The sequence below is a fragment of the Mesoplodon mirus genome, assembly GCF_964341445.2.
Source record: "Mesoplodon mirus genome assembly, chromosome: 14".
NCBI classification, from domain to species: domain Eukaryota; kingdom Metazoa; phylum Chordata; class Mammalia; order Artiodactyla; family Ziphiidae; genus Mesoplodon; species Mesoplodon mirus.
The window spans coordinates 35,813,380-35,832,950 of record NC_138990.1 but is presented as its reverse complement, the minus strand read 5'-3'; the positions used below and the strand labels follow the sequence as shown (position 1 = coordinate 35,832,950).

At 39.6% G+C, this 19,571-nt stretch overlaps 1 protein-coding gene across 2 annotated transcripts in view; it reads left to right on the top strand.

The window, feature by feature from the left end:
• The window catches only part of NBAS (NBAS subunit of NRZ tethering complex), a 340,305-nt gene that overhangs the window by 15,970 nt on the left and 304,764 nt on the right, over positions 1-19,571 (top strand). For both annotated transcript variants that reach the window (XM_082642209.1, XM_082642208.1), the window contains exons 7-9: positions 8,874-9,007; positions 11,164-11,297; positions 12,985-13,083. In XM_082642209.1, coding sequence (XP_082498335.1) covers positions 8,874-9,007; positions 11,164-11,297; positions 12,985-13,083 — 367 coding nt within the window. The remainder of the gene's footprint in view (positions 1-8,873; positions 9,008-11,163; positions 11,298-12,984; positions 13,084-19,571) is intronic.

Sequence of the window (19,571 nt, the reverse complement as noted above, 5' to 3'; positions counted from 1 at the left end):
TTTTTTTTTTGTGGTACGCGGGCCTCTCACTGTCGTGGCCTCTCCCATTGCGGAGCACAGGCTCCGGACGCGCAGGCTCAGCGGCCATGGCTCACAGGCCCAGCCGCTCCACGGCATGTGGGATCTTCCCGGACCGGGGCACGAACCCGTGTCCCCTGCATCGGCAGGTGGACTCTCAACCACTGCGCCACCAGGGAAGCCCTATTTCTTTTCATAACTTTTAGTACATTTTTTTCCTGTTGAAAAATAATGCACATTCTCAGTAAAAATTTTAGAAACTAAGAATGAGCAAAAGGTAGAAAATAAAAATAAGCATACTATCCAGAGATAAGTACTATTAACATTTCATCATCTGTTCTTTCAGACATTTTTCTGTAAGTGCTTGTTACTATAGATATGCTCTGTGAAAGTAAAATGTTTTATAATCTGCTTTTTTCACTTAAAGATAGATTGTTAAGTCTTTTAGGTTGAAGTTCAAGAAGAACTTTCCGAAGTATCTTTTTTGATCTTTTTTTACTGGATAACTTGCTGAGTGTTAAGATGTAGGTCTCCCAATCATCCAAATTATCCAGAAAGTGCCTATAAATTTGATCTCTGAGGAGTAAGTACCTCAGTGTTATACTTGATTTCACAAGCAAGGTAGAACCATCATTAGGCCTTTGTGCAGATAATTGTGTATAACATAGGTAGCAGATTATTACATTTATGTTCATGGAGCTACTGGTTTATAGTTTTTTTTTTTTTTTTGGTAATGTTTTTCTGGTTTGGTATTAGAGTAGTGCTGGTCTCAAAATAATGAGTTGACAAGTGTTCCTTCTTTTTTGTTTTATGCAAGAGTTTGTGTAAAATTGGAATTATTTCTTAATTGTTTGATAGAATTCACCAGTGAAACTTGGAGTTTTGTGAGTAGGTTTTTAATTCCTAATTAAAATTTTAAAATAGATGTAAAGCTTTTTAAAATTTCAATTTCCTCTTCTTTCAGTTCCAGTTTTTTTTTTTTTTTTTTTTTTTTTTTTTTTTTTTTTTTTTTTTTGCTGTACGCGGGCCTCTCACTGTTGTGGCCTCTCCCGTTGCGGAGCACAGGCTCCGGACGCACAGGCTCAGCGGCCATGGCTCACGGGCCCAGCCGCTCCGCGGCATATGGGATCCTCCCAGACCGGGGCACGAACCCGTATCCCCTGCATCGGCAGGCGGACTCTCAACCACTGCGCCACCAGGGAGGCCCCAGTTCCAGTTTTTTAATGGAATTTCCCCCTAAATTTTAGCATATATTGGCTTAAAGTTGTTTGTAGTACTTCTTTATTATCCTTTTATTGTCTGTCAGACCTGTAGTGATGTCCCTGTTTTGTTCTTGATATTGGTAATTTGTGTTCTCTTTCTTTTCTCTTGATCAGTCAGGCCAGAGTTTTATCAGTTTATTAATATTCAATAAAAATAGGTATTGATTTCTTTTTCTGTTGTTTTCTCTTGATTTTTGCTTTTATCTATATTATTTCCTTTCTTCTGCCTACTAGACTTAATTTGCTTATATTTGTCTAGATGGAATATGGAAATTTATATCACTGACTTTAAACCTTTTTTCTTCTGTAAGCATTTAAGCTTGTAATATAAGCATTTTTGTTATTGATACCTAATTCTGTTATGGTCAGAGAATATATTCAATATGATTTTAACCTTTTAAACTTATTGAGACTTGATTTATGGCCCAGCATATGGTCTGTCTTCAAAAGAATTTGATTCTTGCATATGGTGCAGTTTTTAGGTATCGTGGTTTACAAATGTTAATTACATTGAGTTGGGTTAGAGCTGTTCAAATTTTTATATATGCTGATTTTCTGTCTAGTTGTTCTGTCATTTCCTGAGAGAGGAGGGTTGACATTTCCAAGTATAATTGTATATTTTATTTTACCTTTTAGTTCTATCAGTCTTTATGTATTTAGGGGTTCTAGTTTATAGGTGCCTACACATATTATTTTGTCTTCTTGATGAAATGGCTCCTTTACTGTGATGGAACGTCCCTTTCTATCTCCAGTAATACTCTTTGTCCTGGATTCTATTTTGTCTAATATTATTATAGTTGCTCTAGCTTTTTTATGATTAGCATTTGCATGACATTTTTTTCTCTTCTTTTTCATTTATCTGTATTAAATGTACATCTCTTATAGAAAGCATATAATTTGAGTCATGCTTTTTTTTCAGTGTGACAATTTCTGTCATTTAATTGTAATGTTTAGAACATTTACATTTTTTTAAACATCTTTATTGGAGTATAATTGCTTTACAATGGTGTGTTAGTTTCTGCTTTATAACAAAGTGACTCAGCTATACATATACATATATCCCCATATTTCCTCCCTCTTGCATCTCCCTCCCACCCTCCCTATCCCACCCCTCTAGGTGGTCACAAAGCACTGAGCTGATCTCCCTGTGCTATGCGCCTGCTTCCCACTAGCTATCTGTTTTACATTTGGTAGTGTATATATGTCCATGCCATTCTCTCACTTCATCCCAGCTTACCCTTCCCCCTCCCCATGTCCTCAAGTCCATTCTCTACATCTGTGTCTTTATTCCTGTCCTGCCCCTAGGTTCTTCAGAACCATTTCTTTTTTTTTTTAGATTCCATATATATGTGTTAGCATACGATATTTGTTTTTCTCTTTCTGACTTACTTCACTCTGTATGACAGACTCTAGGTCCATCCACCTCACTACAAATAACTCAATTTCATTTCTTTTTATGGCTGAGTAATATTCCACTGTATATATGTGCCCCATCTTTATCCATTCATCTGTCGGTGGACACTTAGGCTATTGTAAATAGAGCTGCAGTGAACATTGTGGTACATGACTCTTTTTGAATTATGGTTTTCTCAGGGTATATGCCCAGTAGTGGGATTACTGGGTCGTATGATAGTTCTATTTTTAGTTTTTTAAGGAACCTCCATACTGTTCTCCATGGTGGCTGTATCGATTTACATTCCCACCAACAGTGCAAGCAGGTTCCCTTTTCTCCACACCCTCTCCAGCATTTATTGTTTGTAGATTTTTTGATGATGGCCATTCTGACTAGTGTGAGGTGATACCTCATTGTAGTTTTGATTTGCATTTCTCTAATGATTAGTGATGTTGAGCATCCTTTCATGTGTTTGCTGGCAATCTGTGTATCTTCTTTGGAGAAATGTCTATTTAGGTCTTCTGCCCATTTTTGGATTGGGTTGTTTGCTTTTTTGATATTGAGCTGCATGAGCTGCTTGTATATTTTGGAGATTAATAGAACATTTACAGTTAATGCAATTATTGGACTGGTTAGGTTTTACCTTCTTATTTTTCTATTTGTCCTATCTCTTTTCTGTTTCCTTTTAGCATTTGTTCTGGGGTTTACAATGTGCATTTAAAAATTATTTTATTACACAGTGTACATCCATTCCCTCCTACTCCTTTGTACTGTTGTCAAGCTTTTTATAAATGCTAAACTGCCACAATATATTATTTATATTATTATTTTTGTCAAGTAACTTTTTTTTTTTTTTTTTTTTTTTTTGCGGTATGCGGGCCTCTCACTGTTGTGGCCTCTCCCGTTGCGGAGCACAGGCTCCGGATGCGCAGGCCCAGCGGCCATGGCTCACGGGCCCAGCCGCTCCGTGGCATATGGGATCCTCCCAGACCGGGGCACGAACCCGTATCCCCTGCATCGGCAGGCGGACTCTCAACCACTGCGCCACCAGGGAGGCCCAATGTCAAGTAACTTTTTAAGGAATTAAAAAACAAGGGTAAATCTTTTATTTTTCCTTCTATTTTCCATTTCTGTTACTTTTCACCTTTTTCTTTCTGTAAAAGTTTCCATTTGATAGTGTTTTCCTTCAACTTGAAGAAATTATTTAATATTTATTATAATGCAGGTCTGTTGATAAATTCCCTTATTGTTGGTCTGAAACCATCTTTGATTTTTGCCTTCATTTTTGTAAAATATTTTCTCTGGATATAGAATTCCAGGTTGACCTTTTTTTTTCTTTCAGCTGTTTAAAGATATCATTGCATTGTTTTGATGAGAAATCAGCAGTCATTGCTGTTATTGTTTCTGTAGGTAATGTGTCTTTTTTTTTTCTAGCTGCTTGTAAGATTTTCTCTTTTTCATTGATTTCAGAAATTTGGTTATCATGTGACTTGATTTTTTTCTGGTTTTCCTGCGTTAGGTTTATTGAGCCTCTAAGATCAGTGGATTCATAGATTTCATCACATTTGCAAAATTTATGGACATTATTTAAAATTCAAATAAAATTTCCTAACTTAGTCTCTCATTTTAGGCTGTGGTGGGCAGCCTAGTCTGAAAGTAGTTTCTCTGGGTTTTTTTTTTTTTTCTTTTAATTACAAAAGCAGTACATACTTTGAACAAATTCAAACAATGCAGAAGTAACAAAAAGATTGTTTTATCTTCTCAATTTGCATTCTTCATAGAAACTTATATTAATGGTTTAATATAAAGCCTCTTTGCTTATATGAACCTGTACATAGATGGATTGACTTTTTTTAGGTAAAAAAACAAGATCATCTTACGTATTTTGTTCTTCAGCTTGCTCCCGCACTTACTGTATTGATGATGTCTTTCCCAGTCAGTGTGCACAGGTGTAATCCAGTCCTTTAAATGAAGCCACAGCGTTCCATTGTGAGAATGTGAACCACATTTTATTTATCTATTCCCCTCTTAGTCAAAATTTAGATTGTGTACGGTGGCTTGTTTTATTCTTTCTCTTCCCATCTTTGGCCCTTTCCCCCTCTAACAACACTGGAAAGGACATCCTGTTTGTCCATGGGTGTAGTATACAAAATGTAGCTACTGCCATATTTCCTTCCTGAAAGTTATACTTATTATACAACCATGTAAAAGGTATGATTATAAAGCTATTTCTTTTCTCCATTGTCAGCACCATATGTTACCTATTTCTAAAATATTCATCAGGTTAGGCAGAGGGAAAAAAGCATCTCATTTCCAATTTGCATATGTTTAGTTATATGGTAGGGCATATGTTAAGTTGCTGTTTTTTTTTTGTGTGTGTGTGAATTGTTAGATCATATCCTTTTGACTATATTCCTCTTGGATTATTTGACTTTTCCTTATTGACTATTTTCTTACTTGACTATTTCCTTATTATTTCTATATAGTATGAATGTTACCCTTTGTCATGTATGTTGCAAATATTTTTCCCAATCCATTTATCTTTTAAATCTGTTATGGTGTCTTTTTTTTCCATGGAGCATTTTTTTTTTTCTGGTAACTGCATTTTTCATTTTTTTTCCTTTATAACTTCCAAGTTTTGTATGCTTTCACCTTTCTTATTCTAGGATTGTAAAAATTTTCTCATATCTTCTAACACTTTAATTTCAAACATTTAAATACTTAGCTCCTCTGCATGGCTTTTAGCTCCACTAGTTTGCTCTTGCTCACTGGTTCTTTTTTTTTTTTTTTTTTTTTGCTGTACGCGGGCCTCTCATTGTTGTGGCCTCTCCCGTTGCGGAGCACAGGCTCCGGACACGCAGGCTCAGCGGCCATGGCTCAGGGGCCCAGCCGCTCTGCGGCATGTGGGATCTTCCCGGACCGGGGCACGAACCTGTGTCCCCTGCACCGGCAGGCGAACTCTCAACCACTGTGCCACTAGGGAAGCCCGCTCACTGGTTCTTGATGTAAAAGTCAAAGAACGTTTGGGAGAGAGTGTTCATTGAACCCTTGGTGATCGTCCCATGGTCACACCCAGCTGTTTTATGGCAGCACTGAGAATAAAACCCGGTGTTCCTTATTTGTAATTTTTTCCCTTTTCCATTTCTAATTTGGGTACATGAGCACTGGATTGAAGTGTGCTCCTTTAGCACTTGGGTGCTGTTGTGTCCCAGCCGAGTACGAAATACTGGTGATAAAGTTATGAACAATACGGACACAGCACCTGAGATTTTGGAATTTATAGTTTAATGCATAAGGCAGACAATAAAAAGTAGACAAATATATACTGATTTGGGATAAGAGCTGTGAAAGACATGAACTCATTGGAATGGAGAAGATCAACGGGGCCTCGAGGCTGCTTAGACAGGGTGGTCGGAGCACACTGCCTAGGCAAGCAAGGTTTAAATTGAGACGTGAAAGATGGAAGAGCCAGGGACAGGTTCGGGGAAGAGTATTCCAGGCAGAACAGACGGCACTGGCAGGAGCTCTGAGATGGAAGCCAGCTCGGCAGTGGGGCAGGTTGAAGGGCCCGCAGCCAGTGCAGGGTGAGCGCGGCTGTAAATGGTTTCACCAGCAACGTGGCAGTTGTCACACTGGTGGTCAACTTCATCATCAGCCCGTTTGAATACTTTTCAGAAAACTCCGTTGACACTGGCTTTGTACAAATCTGTGCTGTTCATTCCTCTCCAAAACCACACAGGGTGCTGGAAAAATCTGATGATAATGTCTTTACTTTCACATTGTTATGTGAAATCTTCTCTTGTAATGAAAACATATCTTTATCTGGGTCAAAACACATGCTGAGTTTTCTGGAGCTGCTGGTTATAACTGGAAGTAATAGTAAAAACAAAGTCCCTTCAGGTGGAACTTACTTCAGACAGATACGGAAGGTAGTACATAAATCTATTTATCCTCCTATCAAAATGAAGAGGAAAGATGTTATAACAGGTAAAACAGAGACAATGGAAACATGTTGCTGTGTTTCTTTAGAACATGAATATTTTTCAGGGCATTAAATTGTCCTCTTGCTGGTGTTTGTGTAGCATCTGTGTATTTGTGGGTCTTGAAGTATTCTGTTGTTTATCATTTGTGCTTAAGTTTACTTCCAAGTTTCATTGTTTTTTAAAGCTGACGACAGAGAACTGATCTTTTTCTTCATTTTATTCCCCTTTAAAAAATTGCGTTTCCAAAGTGTATGCAGTATTTCGTTAGGCGTTAATAAAATTCCCTAGACCCTCCTGTGTTCAGGGGCCTCTCTTGGCTTTTTTTGGCATGCTTTTTACCTTTAAAAAATAGTCAAAATGAAGCAACTCATTGACATCTGGTATACTTTTCCCATATACAGAACATATTTTACATATATTGCAGAGATGAGGGGGGTTTAAATTCTACAGTACCTCTGTTAGGTGGAGAGAAGACTTCAGTTATATAATTGACGTTTAATTGTTAGTCCCTGAGGAACGGTAAACCCTTAGCATTACCTTACCCCGTTACTATAGACTTTTCTGAGAGGCTGGGGCTTTGCTCATTAGTGAAACGTTAATCGCTTTCTGTTCCAGGTCCTGGGATGACAGTGTTGAGTGAGACATTGTCTCAGAGACTTGTGGGGGAGATAATCATGTAAACAACATCGTCTGATGTGCTAAGTACTATGAGAGACTTTTGTACAGCATATTTGGGGGCACATAGAGGAGGGCAGTCAGTTTTGAAGAGTGTCAAAGAAGGAAGAGGTGACAGTTGTTACCACAGATGGTTTAACAAACAAGTACCCTTGGAGTAGCATTGGAGATGAACATTCTAGGTAGAAGCAACAATGTGCATGAAAGACACAGACTGGAGTATGCCTGGTTTATTTGCCAGGTGGTTGTGTTATTGGTGGGCTATTAGGTGTATGATGGAGGAAGGGCGGGAGGTGAATTGGAAAGCTCTGATGGGACCATTGGTGAAGGGCCTTTCATGCCTGTGGAGGAGTTTGGACTTGATTTTTTTTGGAAATGGATAAACATCAGGGATTTTAAAGCAGGGGAAAGATGTGATCTCTTCATCTTTCCCTTTTACAAAGATAATTTTGGGTACTATTGAGGAAGGATTAGAGGGGAAGAGCCTGAAGGTGGGAAGACCCGTTAGGAGGCTGTCATGAGAGTCTAAGCCAGAGATGATGAAGCCTGAATTGCGACATTAGCAGAGGAATAGAGAGAAGGCAATAAATTTCAGAAACATTTCTGGGTCAGTAATCCTCAGGCTAAATCCAGGCTCTGACTGAGGGGCCGTGTGTTGTAATGCAGTGCACACTGCACGGGAAGGCAGCATGCTTACGTTCTGGGTTTGTTCTGATCGTGACTCCTGGTGTCACCTTGAGGCTCCTAATCATTTGGAATTTTTGCTGGTAAAGGGAAGGCACGGGTCCTACCTGGCTCTTCAGTTCTGGGATTCTAATAAGGGGAAACAGGAGCAAAGGAAACATCAGAAACCTCAGACAAACCTAAAACAGTTTAGAGTTTCACAGCCCCTTTCTCTTTTGCAGCTGGTAGCCTTTCTATTGTTGTACTGAAAAATTCAGAACAGAAGAAAATACCGGTGTTGGATTATTAAGGTGTTGATTCTCAAAATCTTATGATTTTGTAATTCATTGAGAACAGTTCCTGATTCACTTGCCTAATATACATATGTATTCTTTTCTCTTTCAAATTCTGCGTCAGTATAATCCCACTTTGTTTTTCTTTACCATCTATATTTGAAATACATATCTAAAAGATCTCCATTGAAATTTTGAGTTTTTTTTTTTTTTTTGGAGGAACTTAACTCACTGGATTGGAATAGTTTTCTGCTTAATCTTTATGCTTTTGATCTCTCGTAATTTCATAAGTATTTTGAGGTATATCATTCCTGAGCCTTTTCCAGATGAGGGCTTGCTCAGCTTTCAGCAGACCACTGGTGTCAGTAGGCTTTGCTTCTGAAGTAAGTGGGGCAAGGCTTGTCACGGTTTACATTTCCCACTCTTACTTGAAGTGGCTTTCTGGGAGCTGTTCTTTTCTACTGAACAGGAGTTTTAGAGACCCTTAGGAAATGATGTCATACTTGAATACTCTCTTTAGCTGCAGGAACTATAAGTATTAACTATCTTGATTATGTTAAAAGCACTTCTTTCCTTTTCATTCTAGTTCCAAAAGACCCAAAACCCCAGTGGAGACGTGTGGCATGGAGTTACGATTGCACCCTGCTGGCCTATGCCGAAAGCACGGGAACTGTGAGAGTATTTGATCTCATGGGAAGTGAACTCTTTGTTATAATTCCGGTATGTACATACCTTAAACTGAAAACATATATATATATATATATATATATATATATATTTTTTTTTTTTTTTTTTGCGGTACACGGGCCTCTCACTGTTGTGGCCTCTCCCGTTGTGGAGCACAGGCTCCGGATGCGCAGGCTCAGCAGCCATGGCTCACGGGCCCAGCCACTCCACGGCATGTGGGATCTTCCCGGCCCGGGGCACGATCCCGCATCCCCTGCATCGGCAGGCGGACTCTCAACCACTGCGCCACCAGGGAAGCACGAAAACATATTTTTTTTGACTACCTTTCATGTATAGGTACTTGAATGAATGAATGTGATGAGAGAGGAACTATAAATGTAAATCAGAATGATATGCTGTAAACTTAAGATGCTTAGATCTAGTTAGAGATCTGTACGTTAAATATTTATTCTTTGCATTTTGTAATGCACTATCCAGACATAATCTACCATTATTATAAGATGGTAGTAAGTAAATACTAAGTAGAGGTGCAGAAAGCTGTTGTAAAGTTCCAGTGAAGGAAAGAAGTCAGTGGGCCTTTGCAACAGAACCAGCCTGGGAGGAGTTAGAATTTGTTACCCTAAAGGGATAGAAACTGAAATGGAGAGTGGAGAAAAAAATGAATGGTGGTAATAACTTATATTTATATAGTGCTTTGTACTTTATTAATGACTTTGATATACATTCCTGTTTAATATTCACAACACCCTTTGAGTAGATAGGGTACTTATTATCCTCATTTTACAGTTTAGAGAGCACAAATTGTGAGGAAGTAAAATGACTTTTCCCGTGGTAATCCAGTTAATTAGTGTCTCTTTTAGGAATTCGGGGCTCTTTACTTTGTATCCTCCTTCCTCAAGTGAACAAAATAAAGGGGCAGGTAGAACAGTGGTTCTAACTCTGGCTGCGTCTTAGAATCACCTGCAAAGCTTTATAAAGAAAAGAAAAAGAAAAACTAATCAAATTGCTGGATTGCCCAGGCTCCCCCCACAGAGAGTCGGACTTAACTGATCTGAGTGAGCCCTAGACTTTAATAGTGTTGCCAGTCTTTCAGCTGATTTTAATGAGAAGCTAGGAGTGAGAACCAAGGATATAGAGAATGATTTTTGTTCAGAAATGAGTGGAAAAACTTGAAAAAGTACATTGGGCTCCTGGTACAGAAGTTCTGGGGAACCAAACTAAGTGGGCTGAGTTACTGTTTTCTAGACTAGCAGCGTCTAATGGGAATGTAATGGGAGCTATCTGTGTGATCACGTGCGTACTTAAAAATTGTTCAGTAACATTAAGTTCAGCAGATGAAATTTATTTGACATTTTATTTATTACAACATATCTAAAATGATTACATGTTGAAATGACAGTGTAAAAATGATTAATGAAATGTTTCACGTTCTTTCTTTGGCACTAAGTCCTTGATATTTGGCGTGTATTTTTATATCTATAGCATATCTCAGTTTGGACTAGCCATGTATCAAGTGTTCAGCAGCTACATGTGGCTGCCCTGTTTTATTGGGCGGCTCTAGACAATGAGGAGCCATTCAGGGTAGGAAACTTCATTATGTGCTTCACTATGTGAGCTAAGGTGCACATGCCTTCCAGATCCTCAGCAAATACAGCCTGTTATTTAGTTGATAGAAAAAGGCTGGCATTGAGTGGGTGCTTTAAGTGTCCTTCCCTTTAAATGGCTGATTAGGCAAATGGAAGTAACTGGAGGCATTTTTCTTTCTTTCTTTCTTTTTTTTTTTTTTAGCATTGGTTACTACTGGCAGTGGAAATTAACATTTGAGAGCTTATGTCTGAATTCTGTATCGTAGAATTCTTTGAGGCGGAATGATAGCATTAGGTTTTTTTTTTTTTTCTTCTTTTTTTGCAATGGAAGCATAGTCTGAACAGAAATTCACCTACTAGGTGAACATCTCACCCAAAGAGGCTGCTGTGGTTCCAGCCTGTGGTTGGGGGAGGGCTGGTCTAGAGTTGGGTGTCTAGTTCTAGGCACTTTGGCTTACATGATTCTTCACATAATGATCAATTCTGGGCTATCTTACTTAAAGGATACCTGGCAAGGCTAGTGTCTTGAATATCCTTCAATTATACGTATGTTAACTTCTATCTAGTATCTTTTTAGTAACTTAATTTCCTGCTCTTTCACAGGCATCTAGTTTAGCAGGTGATCTGAGCTATGCCATTGCTGGGTTGATATTTTTAGAGTATAAAGCAAGTGCACAGTGGTCTGCAGAACTCTTGGTCATCAATTACCGAGGAGAACTTAGAAGCTACCTTGTAAGGTAAAAATGCACTTTATGTGGGATGCCCTGTTTGAAATAATGTTTATTTCTCTGCTTTAGTGTCAGATTTTGGTGCTTTTTTTTTCTTTTTAGCATTTTATTATGAAAAATTGCAAATATAAAAGGAAGGTTGAAAGACTTTTATAGTGAACTCTCATATACCTCCACTTAAATTCTATTTAGCATTTTACTATACTTACTGTGTCGTATTTTGACCCATCTTTCTATCTGGCCATTAATCAGTTCTTTTTTAAAATATATTTCAGAGTCAGTACATATGTACTTTAGCATGCATATCATTAATTAAAGTTCATTAATTCAAGTTCAATATTTGCTTATAGTTTTCTTTCATTTGAAACAAATTTGCATACAGTGAAATGCACTTAAGTGTACCAGCCAGTGAGTTATGACGAATGCATACACTTGTTCAAGTCAAACCCCTGTCAAGATACAAAATATTACCATCATGCTATTACGTTCCCTCATGCCTCTTCCCAGTAAATCTTTGTCCACACCCACCCTCAGAGCAACTGCTGTTTATAATTTTTTTCCATCACAGATTAGTTTTGCCTGTTCTAGTGATTTACATTAACGGACTCATAGAGTATGTACTCCTTTGTCTAAGTCTTCTTTCATTCAGCTTATCTTGAGATTCATCCTTATTTTTACATGTATCTGTAATTTATTCTTTTTATGGCTGATTAGTATTTCATTGTATGAATATCTCATTTGTCTTAGTTTGGGTTGCTGTAACAGAATACCATAAACTGGGTGGCTTATCAACAACAGAAATTTATTTCTGATGGTTCTGGAAGCTGGAAGTCTGAGATCAGGGTGCCAGCATGGTCAGGTTCTGGTGAGAGCCCTCTTCTGGTTTGCAGACTGCCGACTTCTCCTTGAATCCTCACATGGTGGAAAGAGAGCTAGTTAGCTCTCCAGCCTCTTCTTATAAGGACACTAATCGCATTCATGAGGGTTCCTTTCTTTTGCCCTACCTAATAGATCCCAAAGACTCCTCCTCCAAGTACCATCACACTGGCATTACGGTCTTGTATGAATTTGGGGGTATACAGACATTCAATCTATGGGCGTCACAAACCTTCAGTCCATAACACTCATGATTTGTTTATCCATTCTTCTATTGATGGACCCCTGAGTTTCTGGTTTCATGAATAAGGCTGCTATGACTAATCTTGTACAAGTCTTTTTTTAAAAAATATTTATTTATTTATTTGGCTATGCTGGGTCTTAGTTGCAACACATGGGATCTTCATTGCCACATGTGGGATCTTCTTTGAGGCATGCAGGGTCTAGTTCCCTGACCAGGGATCGAACCCCGGGCCCCCTGCATTGGGAGCACAGAGTCTTAACTGCTGGACCACCAGGGAAGTCCCTGTACAAGTCTTTATGGATATATGCTTTCATTTCTGTTGGGTCAATATCTTTGAGTGGAGTTGCTGAGTCATAGGGTAGATAGTTTGGTTTTATAAGAAATTGCCCGAGCTTTTTCAAAGTGGTTATATCATTCATATTCCTACTAATAATTTATCAGAGTTCTGGTAGTTTTATATCCTCAGCAGTATTTGGTGGTGTCTATCTTTTTAATTTTAAACATTTTAATGGGTATTTAATGGTATCTCACTGTGGTTTAATGGTATTTATTTCTTATTTACCTTCTTGAATGTAGTGTTGGAACAAATCAGAGCTATCAAGAGAGTCACTGTTTCAGCTTCAGTAGTCATTATCCTCATGGAATCAACACAGCTATTTACCATCCGGGGCACAGGTAAGCAAATGTTTGCTCTCATATTTGGTGGAGTATTAGGTGGATGTAGAAGTCTTGGCACAGTTTCAGACAGAAGAAGTCCGTTCTGATTTTTATTTTGGTTTCTTTATTTCCTCCCCTTGTGTATAGTTATCCTAACGTGCGTAATATTGTTGCAGTCATCTTCTTTTTTTTTTTTTTTTTTTTTTTTTTTGCTGTACGCGGGCCTCTCACTGTTGTGGCCTCTCCCGTTGCGGAGCACAGGCTCCGGACGCACAGGCCCAGCGGCCATGGCTCACGGGCCCAGCCGCTCCGCGGCATATGGGATCCCCCCAGACCGGGGCACGAACCCGTATCCCCTGCATCGGCAGGCAGACTCTCAACCACTGCGCCACCAGGGAGGCCCTTCTTTTTTTTTTTAATTTATTATTTTTGGCTGTGTTGGGTCTTTGTTGCTGCACGCGGGCTTTCTCTAGTTGCGGTGAGCGGGGGCTACTCTTCGTTGTGGTTCGCAGGCTTCTCATTGTGGTGGCTTCTCTTGTTGTGGAACACGGGCTCTAGGCATGCGAGCTTCAGTAGTTGCAGCACGCGGGCTCAGTAGTTGCGGCACATGGGCTCAGTAGTTGTGGCTCGCAGGCTCTAGAGCACAGGCTCAGTAGTTGTGGCGCCCAGGCTTAGTTGCTGCACGGCATGTGGGATCTTCCCGGACCAGGGCTTGAACCCGTGTCCCCTGCATTGGCAGGCAGATTCTTAACCACTGCGCCACCAGGGAAGTCCCTCAGCATTTTAAATATGAGTCCTTTACACTCATGGGATAAAGGAGGTATTCCAAATAAATAACTAGTATTTAGTGGGGGGATCAAAAATGTTTTTCGTGTGAATGAGCTCTCAGGAGGTGTGATGATGACTCTACTGGCACAAAATGGAAGGAAAACAGTCTTGGGCATAGAATGGGACGGGGTGCAGTAGAGTACGCATAGGGGGCCATGATCTCTTCTTCATACATCACCCCTGTCTAGGGAAATGTCCATCGGTCCCACAAATGTTTAAATTCTATCTTGTGGAGGAGATAGTGTTGAGAGTGCCCTACTTAAAGGTTCACCCAAGGGCATAGGTAAATTTTGTTCTCCTCTTATAAGGTGTAAGATCCATCTAGACCTGTGAGATGCTTTTGGAAGCTAATCAGTGGGCCTTTATAGCCATTACATTGCCATAAAATTGCCCATCTTTCTCTCTGGTTCCTAAGGTCATATATATTCTGTGAGAATCAGGGCAGTGATGTGTAAATGATACACTCTGTTGACAGCTGGAGGAGCAGTTGGGTATAAATTACATGAGGAAGTTTTTCATAAGCCCTATAGCTAGATAAGATTAATAATTTCATGAAGGATTGCTTCTAGAAAAGGAATAAGTACTGCAGTCCCGATCCTTGTAAATTATCTTCCACTGCAGTGAGAGAGTGTGTGTTCAGCCTTTGATAACGTAGGGGCTGTTGACATTTGAGAGATTAGTGCACAGCCTTGTAGCTGGAAGTATGAATGTCAGTAATCGAGTGTATTAACTTATATTAAGGAGCTTTTCATGTTGCCTTTAGAATTCTCATTCCTCCACTGTGAGAAAATTCTTCTTTTCCTGAGTTCAGGTTGGGTTTTTGAAGAGAAATGAAGAGGTGCTGTTGTCTGCACAGAAAGCTGCATTGTCTTGGCGGATGTGAAAGTCCTTAGGTGTGAATTAAGGGACTCGCTGAGCTTCACAGACTGATTTTTCTTTTTTTTTTTTTTTTCCCACAGGCATTTGTTTCTGGGGAGGCAGGGAAGTGGAGAGTCTTGGCCATATCCTGTGATCTGCTTTTATCCAGGATATGTTACAGATAGGTAGACACGTGTGACTCAGAAATATCTTGGTCCTTAGCAGCCTCCACCTGGCTGTCTTTTAAGAAGACAGTCTTCTTTATTAGTTTGACTTTTTTTTGCCAACCACAGAGAAAAATTAAATTATTTGGCAGTCAGCTTTAATCCATCAGTCAGTCCTCTCTTTGGAGATTCTTTGATAGGAGGGGCTAGTTCTCATTATGTTACAGTTACATTTAAATGGGCCTTTGTAGGCCTTAATAAAGTTTTTAATCTCTTCAGCTGGTAAATCAACCAACCTCCCTCCCTCCCTCTCGCTCTCTCTCCATTCACCCCCCCCCCACCGAGTGTTTTGGTTGTAGTTTAACCTGATAACTTTATATGTCAGTGAATTTCATTAATCTTAAGCAAGATATTTTGTACTTGGGTTATATGTTCCCCCCCCGATTTTAAGGACTACTCCATAATCCCTCTGCAAAATTTATGGAAGTGCGATTTTAAGAAGTAACTTGGGCCAGATTGAATTTCTTCTTATACTTGGAGTGATGCTAGCTGTTGTGGATCTCTCTTAGGAGTAGAGAGTTGAAAGAAGACTATTGAGTTATCTTAGGTTATTTTATAGGAATTAAGGAATGATGCTTAATTTTGTTTTTTTAAAATTTTTATTGGAGTATAGTTGCTTTACAGTGTGTTAGTTTCTACTGTACAGCAAAGTGAATCAGCTATACATATACAAATATCCCCTCTTCTTTGGATTTCCTTCCCATTTAGGTCACCACAGAGCGCTGAGTAGTTCTCTGTGCTATCCAGTAGGTTCTCATTAGTTATCTGTCTTATACATAGTATCAATAGTTATATATGTCAATCTCAATCTCCCAATTCATCCCACCCCCGCCTTCCCCCTTGGTATCCAGACATTTGTTCTCTATGTCTGTGTCTCTATTTCTGCTTTGTAAATAAGATCGTCTATACCAATTTTTTCAGATTCCACATATATGCTATTAATTTTGTTTTATAAACAATTAGAAAATTAAAGAAAATATATTTGTGATATGATAGAATATGTACTGGATTAGGAGACAGGAAATCTGTGCTACTTATTAGCTCTGTAACCTCACGTCGTCATTCTTTTTGGACCACATTTTGCTGCACTGCATTGGGCACAGCCAGTAGATGGTGGTTTTAGCAAGCTGCTCAAGTACCAAGGCATCTAGTATAGACTACTAGGTAGCATTTAACAGAGCAAAATTGTGGCAGGGAGTTTGGTAGCAGGCATTATGGAAGTTCATTGTCGGGGACAGCTGGCAGGCAACAGTTAGCAGGATTCAGTGGGGGGAGGTAGGGTTCGAAGACAAGACAGTTTCCTGAGAGAACAAGTTTGAGAAAGACTTCAAAAATTAAACTATTGGTATTGAAATAGAAGGTGAGAATTTGGTTTCAGAACCTGGACTGTTCTGAAATCAGGATTCAAAGTAGACATGGAATGGATCAGACAGAGGGATGCTGAACATATTATATTGTGCTTTTGCAGTGAAGTTGCCTAAATCCATTGTAATGATGGGGAGGGAATTAAGTTTTTAGATGATGATCATTGTCATCAGCTGTGGAGTGAGGGATGGCAACAGGGGCAGAGACATTCAAGAAATCCCAGATGAACAGAATTTTTATTATTGAACTAGTAAGATTTTTGTAGCAAAGAATATTTAAGATCAAATTAGAATGAATTAAAATTGGGAACATTTCTGTGATCCCAAGAGAAGAACGGCTTCTAGCTGTGAAGGTAGTAGGTAACAGTTTTTGAGCCCTTACTTTGCCAGGCATGGTCTTAAGTACTTTTAATTTGGGGGCATGTAATTTTTTTCTTCTTTCTTTCTTTCTTTCCTTCTTTCCTTTTTCCTTTCTTTCCTTTCTTTCCTTTTTTTCCCCCCCTTCCTTGCTGGTTGTATGCCACAAGCCCATTGGTCATTGGACAGGGAACATACAAGAGTTTCTTGCTCTATTATTTCAAATTCATTTCCTTGGCTTTATGGAGTTTTAAGCCACTAGATGGCAGATTTTTGTCAACAATTACTAGACTGAAGACCCTTCTGAATAAACTAGTTATAACTCTTCTTGTCATCAATTTGTAGGGTCACCTTTAGCGCTCCCAGGGCATCCAGATCACTCCTGGTGTGATGCGTGGGGCACACATTCCGTCCCTCCCTTTCTTTCCTCGGATGGGCCTGGCCACCCTCTTCTCACTGCCTCCTGCTCTGCCCTGGCCTCTGCCTTTACTCCTGCTCATGTAATTCACTCCTTGTGTTTTTTGGCTCCATCGCTCACAGTTTATTTTTCTTGTCTGATACCTGCATTCCTGCTTTGAATTTGAGACTCTTAGAATGTCAGAGCTGGCAAAGAGTGTCATCCATCATGTAGCTCAGCCCGTTCATTTCTCAGGTGGGAGAACTGAAGCCTGGAGAGGTTAAGCCAAGGACGACGGGGGGCTCTGGGTCGGATTTATCTTCATGCCCCTGCAGTTCTGGGCACATAGTGCGCGGATAGATGTTTCCTGAATGAAACAGCTGTGGTAAACGCTTTGAAGGATACAGACACGGTCTCTGTGTCCGAATGGCTTAACGTTTAGTGCTGGAGGCATGATTTAAGTAACTGTTACCGTTTTGAAGGTAGCAGGTGATAATGTGCTCGGGAAGCGAGCAGGGTAAACCATTCTGTACTGTTAAGGACCCTTCGAACTTTCTACCCTGCTACCCCTGCTCGCCTTTCACAGGCTGGGCGCACTCACTGCGTTTCTCACCGTCCTCCCAGCACACCGTTTACAGACTCGTCTCCGTGCTCCTGTACGTCGTGTTCTCTTGGCGGAGCAGGCTCTTTACCTGATCCCTTTATCTGTTTGGGAAGTTGTTGAAAGGAGAACCCTTGCTCTGGTGTTACCCTGTGAAGCCTTCCTTGACTTCTTCCTCCACACACTTAATTGGTCCTTAAGGCTCTTTTTTTTTTTTTTTTTTTTTTTTGAGGTATGTGGGCCTCGCGCTGTTGTGGCCTCTCCCGTTGCGGAGCACAGGCTCTGGACGCGCAGGCTCAATGGCCATGGCTCACGGGCCCAGCCGCTCCGCGGCATGTGGGATCTTCCCGGACCGGGGCACGAACCCATGTCCCCTGCATCGGCAGGCGGGCTCTCAACCACTGCGCCACCAGGGAAGCCCCTTAAGGCTCTTTTTGTGCCGAACTCAAGGGTCCCTGCAGCAGTGGTCTGGGTTGGCTTGTCCTTCCCCTGGAGTGGACAGTGCTCGTTGTCGTTCTTGTGTATGAATATGTGTCCACAGCCATCTGAGAAAGGAGGGTGCCCCCGGGCCTCACCCCACGATTGGTACTAACGCACTGGGAGAGCTAAACACGACTCTACAAATTGATTCTGAGAACTAGAAGTGGTTTATTAAGCAAGCTCTTTATTTGTCTTGCACATTCCTATTGCTTAGCACGTGGTTTGCATTTATAAATTTTGATGGGATGAAGGAAACTAATATTACAGTTACTCTGTTGCAAAGGTATTTGAACCTGATACACCTGATTCCTAGACCCATGATTTTCGTATTGTCCACAAAATTTTGAGGTTGAAGATTATTGGGAAAGTTCTTTCTCCTACTCTCGTGTTTTTGTTAACGAGTAGTTTAAACTCCTACACATCGAGGGCTTTAGTCTTCAGAATTTAATATGTACTATAGAAATTCCATATTGCTTTACGTCTTTATAGAATAATTTAAAAATAATCACTTGCTTCAAAATGTGATTCCTGAAGTAAGTACATAAGAGCCAAATACTGTATATTTAAGGAGGTTTTGCTCACCACTGCATGTAAATATTTCTGGGTGGAGGAGCTTACTGCAACAGAAAATAACATTGATGATATAAGTTATTTTCTGCAGTATTGTCTGCGGTTTTAAGTTTTGCAAAAATCTAGTTATCCTTTCAGTAGTAAATCACAGAATGCTTAAGATGTAACTATAAACATATAAACAGCTTCAAAATATCACAGAGCAAATGATATGCAAATTTCATTTTCAGTATTTGACTAGACTTGTGGGTTGATGCTAAGCGTTACAGCCAGTTTACTGAATTTTTTTCTCTTGGACTTCATTAACTGGAAGAAATTTATGTACATAATTTGGGATACTGTATCTTGATTTTCCTCTTTTTAAGTTAGAAGCAGAGAGAATAGTACAGGGAATGATTTAATGAACACCTAAGTACCTACTACCCAGCATTAACAAATACTGAGATTATATTTTTTACTTAAGGTGTGTGTGTATGTATGTGTATAGTTATACCCAGATATATAAATAAAAGAGAGACAATGGTACAGACAAAATTTCCTACTTCCATTCCTCTGTCTCACTTTCCCTTTCTAGAGGCAGCCTGCTCTCATGGTTTTAGTGTGCGACCTTCCAGTATGTATTTTTATATTTGTTCTTTTTACACTATATGTTTCCCTGAACAGTTTAATGAATTTATTTATCCCTTTTAAACATTTAAAAGATTTCTAATTTTTCTGCATTATAAATAGTGCTACATGAGGTGTTCTTTTACCAAGAGGTAAATATACCTGTGTAAGAATTTCTCTAGAGTTGTCTTAGAACTCAATTTGGGGTATTTTTTGGGAAG